Source organism: Archocentrus centrarchus, chromosome 7 (assembly GCF_007364275.1).
Source record: "Archocentrus centrarchus isolate MPI-CPG fArcCen1 chromosome 7, fArcCen1, whole genome shotgun sequence".
NCBI classification, from domain to species: domain Eukaryota; kingdom Metazoa; phylum Chordata; class Actinopteri; order Cichliformes; family Cichlidae; genus Archocentrus; species Archocentrus centrarchus.
The window spans coordinates 29,421,085-29,433,627 of record NC_044352.1 but is presented as its reverse complement, the minus strand read 5'-3'; the positions used below and the strand labels follow the sequence as shown (position 1 = coordinate 29,433,627).

At 39.9% G+C, this 12,543-nt stretch overlaps 1 protein-coding gene across 1 annotated transcript in view; it reads left to right on the top strand.

The window, feature by feature from the left end:
• Positions 1-202: 202 nt before the first annotated feature.
• The window catches only part of ctnnbl1 (catenin, beta like 1), a 60,699-nt gene continuing 48,358 nt past the window's right edge, over positions 203-12,543 (top strand). Inside the window, exons 1-10 of the mRNA XM_030733751.1 lie at positions 203-365; positions 1,270-1,491; positions 2,568-2,674; positions 2,903-3,042; positions 3,464-3,561; positions 6,378-6,471; positions 9,333-9,424; positions 10,296-10,368; positions 11,524-11,582; positions 11,922-12,070. Coding sequence (XP_030589611.1) covers positions 336-365; positions 1,270-1,491; positions 2,568-2,674; positions 2,903-3,042; positions 3,464-3,561; positions 6,378-6,471; positions 9,333-9,424; positions 10,296-10,368; positions 11,524-11,582; positions 11,922-12,070 — 1,064 coding nt within the window. The 5' untranslated portion in view covers positions 203-335. The remainder of the gene's footprint in view (positions 366-1,269; positions 1,492-2,567; positions 2,675-2,902; positions 3,043-3,463; positions 3,562-6,377; positions 6,472-9,332; positions 9,425-10,295; positions 10,369-11,523; positions 11,583-11,921; positions 12,071-12,543) is intronic.

Below are 12,543 nucleotides of genomic sequence, written 5' to 3'. Positions count from 1 at the left end.
ACAGTAAAGGTGGTGATAGCGTTTTTGTTGTTGTTTTCATGAAACTTGGATTGTTTACATGCAGCTTTTGCCTGATCAGGGAAATGAAAGTAACTCGGTACTTCAAACACCTTTCCAAATAAGCGCCCCGAGCGAAGATGGTTGAGGCTCCGCTCATCAACGTCAAAGTTTACGACAGTAGGTTGCTGCGGCAATGAGGAAAGGCAGTTTTACGGCAGGCATGTGTCTGTGGGGAGCTTGTTGTTAGCGGAATAGCTGACTGCTTTCGATAGTGTGAGCTCTTTTCCAACTTGGAAACCAACCTGTCAGAAAGTTGAGGCTTCTACCTTGGACAAATGGATGTCGGAGAGCTCCTGAACTATCAGGTAAGCGTTCCACTCCTGTCCGTATTAGCAAGAGCTAACTGAGCTAACAGTAACTTATCTCATTCATTTGCTTCCAAATAAATGCTAACAGTTTGATGAATGTGAGCATGTATACTTTTGTTTAGCCTATTTTGCTTATGTCTGTTTTTAACCACCAGTAAGTCACAACTAAGAGGCGCTTGCACGGAAAGAAAGAACAACTTAACTCAAGTGCTTATTTACTTACCAGTGATTAGCAGTTAGCGCGTTAGCTAAGTCTGCTATCCATGTCGCTGCAAACTGCGAAACTGCGAGCTTGCTTTCGGCAAAACTAGTTTTGCAAACGACAGTGTTTTGAATCTTTGGCATTGCTTCGTCAAAATGCAGTCAGTTTGATTCGGGCTTTTGTCTTGTATTTTAATGTCAACAACAAATATCATGGCTGAAGCAGTTTCGTCTATTGCACAAGGTATACACAAGAAATGGATTTTATTGTGATTGTATCAGGCTGGCCCACTTCTTAAAACTGCATTTCAGTAAAATCTCGTCTTTGGTTCACACTTCTAGTTGCAACTTTTTTTTTTTAGTTGTCAGTTATGTTGAAGCAGTTGCTTTTGACAGCTGCTGCTGTGTGGACGATTAACTTCTGTGAAACAAAGAAGCACAACCACATGACTCATTAAACTAAATCGTGATTTAGTGCTTTTGTGTATTGACTTTTCTATAGTTACCACATATGATCTAGTCAGGTACTTGGAGATACTTGACATGTAGCATAATATACATTGTTAGTTATTTTTAATCTGTTAAATACCACCTTACTGAACACAAGCATCATTATTTCAAGCTCTCGTGACACTTTTTTCATATATCCATCTAGTAGAGTAAACATGATCATATTTAATGATCCATATTCATGTTGCAGCCTGATAGAGGAGCAAAGCGTCCCAGGGGGGAGGAGGATGGAGGAGCAGGAGGAGATGAGGACTCCAGAGGAGGGAAGCAGCTGAAAGGGATGGGTGCTAGAGAGCTGGCAAGATACAGGGAAGCAGAAGGAGGTGCTGAAATGAGGGAGACTGAGGAGCTGACGGGGGACAAGAAGATGATTCTGGAAAAGCTGATGGACCAGGATGAAGAAGAACCTGAGGTGGTGAAATGTTTATAATTATTATGTTATCATAATTATAACAGAGTTTTTACATGGTGTAACATTTCTCCATATCCAGATTAAATAAAAGGGAATAGAATATTAACTGATAATGATTTATTTCTTTTAGACAAGGTCTGCTTTAGTCAGGAGGAAATAATTCACATATGAAATTTATTAATGATGATGATGATGATGATTATGAGATAAGCATATAAATTATAAGATCATTGCAATGGACACACAAAGGTTTTCATTGTCACTTTTCACTTTCCCTATTCATGGCATTCTGTGATTCCCTACCTGAATTTCCTGTTGAGTTTGAGCTGATGTTGCTTTAAATTAGTGAATTACAAAGAATTAATCTTAGCAGAAGGTAGATTGCTTATTGTTTTATTTTTGACACCTGTTCTTTCTTCCTTTGATATTACCTTTAGTTCAGCTCATTGTGGCATCATTCCTCCAATCTCAGGGTTGCCAATTATAGTTTTTAGTATTGCTGTTTCCTATATTCACTGACCACAGGGAGTATGCATTCATCATGAATGTATCCAGCTTGGCTGATCTAATGCTCTTGTGGCTTTGAACAACCAAACAAAACTGGTTAACTGTAACCAGGATCTGCTGATCCTGAATCATCTGGTAATCTTGGATCTTTTAAGTGACTTAGAGAGAATGGGGCTGAGGCCTAAATTACTGCAACACTCACACAGTGAAATAGCAACAGATGTAGCAACAAAGTAACTTAGAAATACCAGGAGAGGTTGTTTTTGACTGTCACTACCTTGGTTTTCATATTGTGTAAGGGTGTGTTATGATGCCTTGTTGTTATCTGTTGAGCACTTTACAGGTTTTTAATCCACCAGGAGGTCAAACACGTTCTCGTTTTGCTTAAGTGCACTCCCTCTGATAGAAGAAATGTACACTTCGCTTCACTCACATAATTAAGGTGACCCCACAGTCTCTTTGTTATTGCAGCAGTTGCTTTAATAAAATCATTTTTTTCCTTTTTCTCCCTGTCTTCCATTTTCTATCTTTTTTCTCCCATTTCCCTGCCTCCTGGGCTAATCCAACAGGCAGAGCCGGTCGATGAGAGCTCAGTGAAGAAAATGATCCTGACCTTTGAGAAGAGGTCGTACAAAAACCAGGAACTGAGGATTAAGTTTCCAGACAATCCAGAGAAGTAAGCCCATTACAGACAGTGTACATTGATTAACTTCATGGTGTAATTTCAGGTGTTCATTGAAACTCCAACAAACTAAATTACATGTGGACTTAGCTGGAGCTTGGTACAGTTTTTTTGATGAGTTTAAAACAAAACATTTGTAAGAAGCACTGTCAGTATGATGACGTATGAAGAGACTGAAACATAATGCAAGTACTCTAATAATTTTTTAATGTTTTAAACCAGGTTCATGGAGTCAGAGCTGGATCTGAATGACATTATCCAGGAAATGCATGTGATTGCTACGATGCCGGATCTCTACCACCTGCTGGTGGAGCTGAATGCTGTCCACTCGTTGCTGGGCCTCCTTAGTCATGAAAACACTGATATCCTTTCATGTGATTGATTTCTATGTAACACTGGTCTTTAAACCTTTTCCTCTGTGTCACTGAAGTTCACTGTTGTAAATGTAGCGAGTGCAGTTTTTTCAAATTCAATTAAAGTGGCAATGAAATTCCCTAGTTCTTTTAAAATGATGAAAAGTCATGGGGCTTTTAAAGATTCTGAGATGACTGGGCTTGAGAACCAAAGACAGGATAGGAAGGTGAAAAGGTGCTAAGAGAGTAAAGATATCAGCTTTTTATTTGATATGTTGTCAATTGTTGGCATTGTGGGTAAAGTAGGCCTGGCTTTGAGAGGAAAGGAGAGAGAGCATTGATTTTGGTCCTTTACTTTTACAGTGTTATAGGATTGTAGTGTTAAATCGGTGGAGTATTCTTTTAGCTTATTGTCCTGAGCCTGGACCACATGTTGCTATAGCTGTGGTGGACCTGCTGCAGGAGCTGACAGATATCGACACACTGCACGAGAGCGAGGAGGGCGCTGAGGTCCTCATAGATGCTCTGGTGAGTACAAAAGTTCCATGAGTCTGATGATATTGATGAAGCAGCATTTTTTAGAGTTGGCACTTGAGCCTCTTGGCTCAGGTGGAGAAAAATTAATTACTTATTTATTGATGAATCAAAAGCAAAGTTTCAGTTGCCTCTCACTTAGATGCATAACTATTATATATATTAAAATAACTCTAAGGGGAAAAAGAAACAAAACATAAAAATTAGTTCTCTCTGTCATTAACAGGGACAAAAGTTACCTGTTGATTTATTCATCGTTTATTTAAAATCAAATCATTCTTTTCAGCTATCTGTCAGTGGGAGGTTATGTGGGGAAAAAAATGATGGGATTAGCAAAATGACAAGAACTCAGTCAAGAGGAAAAGATGGATTTCAGTATGCAGTTTGATCAGCATAATTACAGCATCTACTCTCCCACTCTTTCTTTTTCTGTTCTGTTTTCTTTGTCACCCTCCGGCTGTGTGTGTTGGCATCACTTCACTGTTGACGATCTCTCCCCGTCTCTCCATCTCTCTGTATATTTAGTCCCCTCATTCCTTTTTTGTAGTTCAGCCTGTCGGGCTTTCATACATATTAGAGCATCGTGAGTCTTGATATCCCATTATGTTTTCTGACATTTAGAGCGACATCGACAAAGGTCAAACTACAATAATGTGCGGGTATAGCCATAATGGAGAAAAGAAATGCGTGCCCCTGCTTCTTCACAGCTGTCACTGTGACACTTCATCAGAAAATCTGTTGGCTTGTTTCTCATTGCTGTGAATGACCACTTTCATTGGAAGTCTTGGAGGTTTTTGAGCAGCTTGACCCCATATTTTACACATCCACATGGCACCGAACAGACATACCCACATACTACATACTGATAGATTCAGTGTGACATTGTTCCCTTTATATCACTGTTTCTGATACCCATGAAAGCAAGATGCTAACACCAGAACTGTGGGTTTTTTTTGGTTGTTGTTGGTTTTTTAAATTATCAAGGTTGGGCAGGTGCAGTTTATCATGCATTTACCTGGTGGCACATGAACTCTTCAAGACCTCTAATGAAGTGTTGTGGTATCCTTAACCTGCAGGTTGCCAGTGGCCTCCATGGATTTTAGCACATTCCACAGATAGTTGATTGGATTTCTTAGGTTAAGCCAGCACCACAAAACTTTTGTCATGCTCTTTGAACAGTTTGTGCAGTGTTGATGGGCATATTGACCTGTTATCCTGTTCAACTAGGCCAGTGCCATTAGGGAATGCTGCTTCCCCAAACCAGTGTACACGTATATGTAGTTGGTACATGTCAAAGTAACATCCATATGAGTGTCATGACCCAAGACAAAAGATTGCCCAAACATCAAACTGCCTTCATTGGCTCAGCTTCTTCCCTTCATGCCAAGTCTAGGTAAACACATGTAACAGACGGTCTACACAACGTCAAAGAGAACAAGTTTCATCAGACCACCCGTCCTTGCTCTAGTTCCACAATGATCTTCTTCTTTGTAGGCACATTAAGTGGTAGACTGGAATCACGATGAGCGCAGTTACCAGCAGGTGAGCTCGCAACTCCGTATGCAGCAAGCAGCAATGTGCTCTGTTTGGACATCTTTCAGTCATAGCCATCATTAAGTTTTTCAGCAGTTGTGCTACCGTACAGCTCTTTTGTGCGATCGGTCTATATAGTCTTCACGTGCATCAGTGAGCCTTGGGCTTGTAGTCCTTACTGCCAAAAACATACATAAATACCACACAAGAACCCCTGCCCTTTTGGCGATGCCCAAACTCTATTGTGTAGTAGTTCTCAAATAGCTCAGCTTGTCTCCCCACCTCTCCACAATAGCAGGTGCCACTTTAATAATTCATTTAATTCACTTTAGTCGGTGGATGAATGTATAGATTCCTTCTGCGGCAGTGCCCTAAAATTGCCTTACCAACACAGAGCAGATTATTAACTTCACTTTCTGTGTAAGTATAATGTGTTAAAATTCTGTTTGTCTTCTAAATAACTGACACAGTGTCTTAGAAGCACATATCTGAGGCTTCTATCTTGGTGTGTGACAGGAAGAACTAGATACAGCAGGATAAATGTCGAAAATTGCTGACAAAAGCTGGCTCGTGTGTGTTTGTGACTTGGCTTCTTACATGATAGTGGGTGAGATAGTGACTCTTATAGCTGTGCAGCCCTCTCACAGGATGAAGGTGTTTTATAAATGCAGTCCATTTACCATGCAATGGAGCGCCCATAAACCTCACACTTCTTTACAGCTACTTCCAAGGGAAACAGTTTCAGGGCAGCAAGGGTTGGTTGAATCCATTTGTCTGTCCTGTTTGCTGTAATGCCCTCAGCTCCTCTGTCCTTGCTACCTGAAGGCCAGGTGGCATCCTTGATAAGATAAATCAAAATGATCCACGGCGGTCTCCAGTGGCTCATAAATCTGCGTTGACTGTCTTCTTTCATTTATAAGAGTACATTTATCGAGCTCGCTGGCGCCTTGCAAGCTTTGTGTGGTTATGAGTCTCCAATCTTGACTTGACTGATAACACTTGGACATTTTCAGGAACCAAGTGTCATCTGCCAAGACCAAGACTGAAAAGTAAAGTATCGCAGTCATCCCTGCATAGTCTCTGCATGTGTGTTTTTTTTTTTTTTTTTAATACAGACTGTCTGAAAAAATATTGTATTTGCATTGTTACCTTTCACCAAAACTTTAAGATTTTTTTGAAACAATGAAAAATTGTTGCTAAAAAATACAGTTTTATTGTACCTTTTGGTAAAAATGTACTAGAACCATGACTTGAAGTTCATCTTTGTGTGTCTGTAGGTGGAAGGTCAAGTGGTTGCCTTGCTGGTGCAGAATATGGAGCGTCTGGACGAACAGGTGAAAGAGGAAGCTGATGGAATCTATAACACACTCGGTATGGAGATGTACACCAAAATCTTAACAATGATGCTCCACTGTCTAGTTATTCTAAATAAAACTGTCATCATAATACCAATTTTTATTCTTGTGAACAGTTTTTCCCAGTTTGGCTAAACTCAGATTCAGTGATACTTTAATAGACTGTGACACAGTAGTTTTTCAGCTGTGGGAATTATATAAATAAAAGCTTGATTTTCACACTGTAGTACCTCATTTCTATAAAGCCTTCAGCCAGGTAATGTCTGTAACTACAGCATTGTCCCGTGGATTAAAGGACAGAAATGCAGCTAAAGCCATTTTGTTGTCTGTCCAACATTTGTAAAATAAATCAGTCAAAGACTCAAACAGTTGAAGTTTTGGCATGAAGCAGTCAAACATTCATCATGTTTTGAATGGAGTATCACAGTGAGACTGACCAAACAAAACAGGTGCCAGGAACGAAATATGGAATTGTTTATTTCTTTTTTAGCAGTCTGTTTCTGCCGTGTTGTTCAGTGGAGTGAACCCAAGTAACAAGTATCTTGGATACTTTTTTTCTGTGTCGCTTGAATGCTTAAATTTATTAGACTTTTACATATTGGCATTAACAACTTCATATGCAGAATTCTATTGAGATTATTTTACAGATTCATATTTGTTATATTAGCCAAGCTGTTTTTATCTTTCCTTCCACATGCTTTATTGGTTCTAACTCTGTGGCTACACTGAGCAAACAACTCTTTGCAGAGTTGATGCCGCGGGATTAGTTTTTTGATTTCTTATTTAAAAAAAATTTAAATAATTTATTTTTCCAGTGCCGGCTAACAGGTGGTGACTAATATTATACCCTAATGTAGTCTGGATCTCTGTACTTACCCATGTTACACTGTAACTATGTGCCGTACCACTCGGCAGCCCCGCTTTGTAACGTTATGTGGTCTGCCACTTTGTGGCTGAGATGCTGTGGTTCCTAAATGCTTCCACTTTGCAAAAATACCACTTACAGTTGACCGTGGAATATCTAGGAGGGAAGAAATTTCACAAATGCCCCCCCCCCCCCCCCCCCCCCTCCTAACTTGAGAAATCAAGAAATATGTAAGTTGCTCAAATATCAAATAATAAGGGCTACAACCTATACCATGTTCCTGTGAGTAGTATAAGCATTAAAGACTGGCAGTCACTTTAAATGCAGAGCTTTGCACATTTATTCATATTCAAAACAAGTAAGACTAATATTTGGGAGAAATCTGGGACATTCACTGCAGGTGCTGGAGAGAGTCTGGTCCTATACTCAACGCTATCAAAACAGACTTGGTTAAAAATAGCACCTCAGTAAGATTTGAATATTTTAAGCAACAATAATTGGCAAGCCCTGCCTTCTTTAGTACTGAAACATGGCAAGCATTTCCAGAGGGAGTTATGCCTTTAAGGTGTATATGAGCCTGGGTTAAGGCTTTGGGCAGCGCAGTGACAGGGAGTCCTTGCAGACTTGGGTTATACATTACAGAGGCTGTAGACTAACTTTATTTGTATTCTGTTAGCAGTGTGTCCCCCCTGCTCCCAGCTGCCCAAGAATTTTTCAGTGACAATGAAAGGAAGCTGTCAATATCTCTAGCACCAACTCTTTAGAGGTTTTATACCTTTTCAGAGTCTACCATACAAGTCATAGAGTCACTAGGCAGCAATAATTGTATACACAAGGTCTTGGAGAGGGCATGGTCCAGCAGATAGTTTGAAAAGTCTTGGTCTCTGTATTTAGCCCCACATGAATCAGACTTTTCTGCCTCTCAGCTCTTTTTGTGTTGAATGAGTCTACCGAGACAATTTTTTTTCTTTGTTGCCAGATTGAGGCCGAGTGTCAGGAGGGCTGTTTAGGTGTGTGTATTTAGCTCTGTGTATGAGGGTTATATCGTGGGAGCAGTGCTTGCGCATCCTCTGTTCAAGTTTGTGTGTGTGAGTTATCAAGGGAGCGCTCCGAGCTTGAATAAGCCTTTTGTCTGCCTTGGCTGCTCTCTGCTCTCTGCTGTCCTCCAGGATGCTGTCTGTCTGCTCTGTTTGAATCACTGATAAAGGCCCATCTCTCCCTCAGTACCCCTTCACTCCATCCCCCTGTTTCTCTGCTTCTCTCAATCATTTCTCTGTCATCTGCAGCTGTTCTCACCAGATGTTTTCACTTTATTTCATTTTTTATTCTTTTGCAAAACTCTCTTCCTTTTGTCATCTTGTTATCTCCTCACTCACTCATTTTTGAGGTCCTTCATTCCCTCAGCTTTCCATCCTTCATCTCTGGCCTGTCGTCCCACCCCCTTTCCCTCCCTTCTGCTTTTCCTCTACCCTCCTTCCTGTTAATCTTCCTCTCCCCCCTCGTTTCATGAACACACCCACAATGTCTTTTGCTCTCTCTGACCTCCTCTGCACTCAGTTTGCTCTGATGGAGACATCAAGTAGCAGAGACAGCTTTCTAATGATAACATCAGAAGAAGCTGGGACTGAAACCAGACAAACCCTCTATAAAACAACACCCTATTTAACAAAGATTGATTTTTTTTTTTTTTTTTGACTGATACGTGATTTTGATATTGGGCTTAGAAATAAAAACTTTATACTAAGGTGATATTGTGCACAAAGGAACACAGAGCAACACAGATTAAACATAAATGTAAAGATGTGCTTTTATGATGAGAGAGAAAGTGTATTTAATGTGGATTAGTCACATCTGGGCAATTCCTAATCCATTAAATAAGATCAGCATTGGTTTTGATATTGATCTGGCAGGTTGTTGCTTTATTGATCTTTATCAGGAATGCTTTTAGAAACTTTTGTAATGGATGACATTAACATTAAAGGCTGAATTTTGGCATTGTGTGTTTTCTGCAGCCATCATCGAGAACATGGCAGAGTTCAGACCAGGCATGTGTACAGAGGCCGCCCAGCAGGGACTCATGCAGTGGCTGCTCAAGAGAATCAAGGTAAGAATGGGAATATTGCCTTAAGTTATTACCTGTCCCAAGAAAGGCAGGTGATTGGTTTGCTTTGTCAGTTTGTTAGCAGGATTTGCTTGAAAATGTTACCAGACGCCCAACTTAGAGGTAATTTAACTTCTAGAGTCGATCTGGATTGATGCATTTTTTTTTAAATGATTCTTTACTGTTGCATTATAGGCCAAAATTGAAGATTTACCTTTACAAATGCATATCAAATCAAAATATGACATCATGTTCTTAAGAAAATATCACAAGCTAATCCAGATCCAAGAGGCATCCAAGCATCCTTCTCAAATTTTAGCCTTGGAGGATTCATGCAAATTTGCAATGCTGTGTATTTTTTTTTTTAAGTTGCAATAAATGGTTAAATCAGCTTGTTGACAGAATGTGCTGGCACATAAGCGTCTCTAATATGGAAGCTTTCTTCTTTTCCTGGTTGTAATATTGTACTAAACAGAATATTTTAGGATTAAAATAAGACATGCTGTCATCCTTGCCCCTAGCAAACTGTGATGAGGAGTTTATTTACCAATATTTTAAAGTAGAGTTAATGATAACATTTACGTGCCTTTGCTTTAAAAGGTTTTGTTGAAGTTATGTTGTTCTTAAAGTAATTAATTTTTGTATTTTCTGGTTCAATATGTCTTTAGCAAAGCTGTTTATGCAGAGCGCTACTTTGTGTATTATACAAGGAAGAATTTCCGCTTAAAGGAAAAAAGAAAAAAAAAAATGAAGGTTTTGTTGTAGAATACTTTAATTTCCAAATTCTCAAAAAACAAAAACAAAACAAAAAGCGAGCAGAGCTGCTCAAGATGAGTGGTAATTAGATTTTGGTCTCTTTCCCTCTCCCTCTAAGGCAAAGATGCCTTTTGATGCTAACAAGCTTTACTGCAGTGAAATCCTGGCCATCTTGCTTCAAAACAATGACAGTAAGTGTGTCTCACTAAATGGTTTGTGCATTCCAAATGATATTAGTTTATCTTTCACATTTTTGCCAACCTATTTCCATTCTTTTCACTCCTTTTTTTCTGCACATCTAGGCTTAGTCACGGTCTGTCGCAGTCTTATCTTATTGTGCCCTTTCCGTGCTCCCTTTTCCCTCCTTTCATATCTTTCTCGGTGTTGCCTTTTCTTTTCTCTCCCTTTTTCTCCTTCCACCACTTTATGATTTCATGTCACCTTTAATGTTTCCCGTTCTCATTATGTCTCTGCTGTCTTTCCTTCTCACACTAAAAACCCAGTAAAGCCTCAGATAGCCACAAGACTGTCTGGTCCTTAAACAGGTAATCGTTAATGTAAAAGCTACATTGATATTCAGTAGGAGCTGTGTCTCATTTTAAGTCCACCCCCCCTCCCCCTCCTATTCACTTATGCCGTCTCCATCCAATTCCACTTACCTTTCAAACACAAAATATAATGTAAATGTGAAAAAAAAAAGTTATTTTACAAAAGACCAAAAGAAAAATGATGTTCCTTATTTGAAGTAAGAATAAGGCAAATCACACAGCTGCTAAGAAAATGCCAGTTTGGAAAAAGCTTTGATGTGCTTATTTTAATATTGAATTGGATTTAAAACCAAGACTCTAAAAGAAATTGCATGTTAAGGCTCAGCATTCTATCTCTGCCCATGAACAGCCTGAAGATTCAGCATGTTTTCCAGATCATTCTGCTGTTAATCGTAAAGTTTGCAATAACAAGGGAAAGGGGAAAAATGAAGTGTCAATTTATGGGACGTATGTGTGTTTCATTTGGGGCCGCTAAGAAGCAGAGGTGTGTTGTGTAATATTCAGGTCTACGTGGAATAACTTGAGGATGTATATTTTTCAGTGCCCTCATTTATCCTCACTTGCTGACTCTCTGGAGGCCCCTCGTAGCCGATGTGCTCGTCAGTATTTATGCCTCTAAAGCCCCAATTTCTCTTTTGTCTTCGTCTCTCTCTCGATCCACTTAAACATTTTTTTCCTGCCTTCTGTCCTCCCTGCTGCTCACTAAATGTCTTTTTTTTCCCAACCATCTCAGCATGATCTCCCTGCTGTCTTGTTCCTTCATTTTTATATTTTCCTCTGTATTTTTCTCCTTCACAGATACTAGAGAACTACTGGGTGAGATGGATGGCATTGATGTGTTACTGCAGCAACTATCTGTAAGATTTTGCTTTTTTACTTTCTATTTTTAGTTTCGTCTGCGCACTACCCTTCATATTTTCCCACCGGCCCTTTGAGGCGCACACGGGTAAAGCTTTAGTATTTCTCTAATATGAGCTTCTCCAGTCCCAAGAATTAACTAGAGTACCACCACACAGTATTCTAACCTGCAGGTCAACATGTACACAGAACGGCTCATTTTCATCCTTACAGAGGATGGCTAATATTTTTTTCAGTTACCATATCAGAATGTCAACTGTGTTAATCCTTTTTAGAAATGTGCATGGCTGTGCATCCTTTCAAAATGCTCCCTTTGTCCTCCCGCCTACCCTCGCCAGGTGTTCAAGCGTCACAACCCGTCCACAGCTGAAGAGCAGGAAATGATGGAGAACCTGTTTGACGCTCTGTGTTCCTGCCTCATGCTGCCCTCCAATCGTGACCGCTTCCTCAGAGGAGAAGGGCTTCAACTGATGAATCTCATGCTGAGGTGAGGCTGCATAAGAAGTCCTAGGCTGCTTAAATGCAGAGGTGGAACATTTCTTGATGTCTTCATTCTGTAGAGACTCAATTTTCACATAGCTGAGAGCCATCCGCAGTGTGTGCATCTCACATTAACATGCTTTTTTTCTTATGATATCCAGCTACAGATTGCAGAAGTCAATGCCAAGTGTAATTTGGGTTCAGTCTTGTTAACCCTCTGCAGCAATCAGCTTTCACTCTCCTGCTGTTGCAGATGTCGATTCAGATGTTTTACTTCCCAGTTTCTCTACAAATTGAGTGCTTGCTGGTAGGCCTCTTTGACAGTTCGTCCATGTTAGCTGTTGCTGTTCACCGCACCAGTTAGTATTTTTATTTTGAAAGGTGCCGCTGTTATTTGCTGCAATGATAATAACTACTGCTTCAAGACATTTTGAATATTACAGTGGAAACCTGCTCGTGGAGCTTGTGATATTGCCGTAA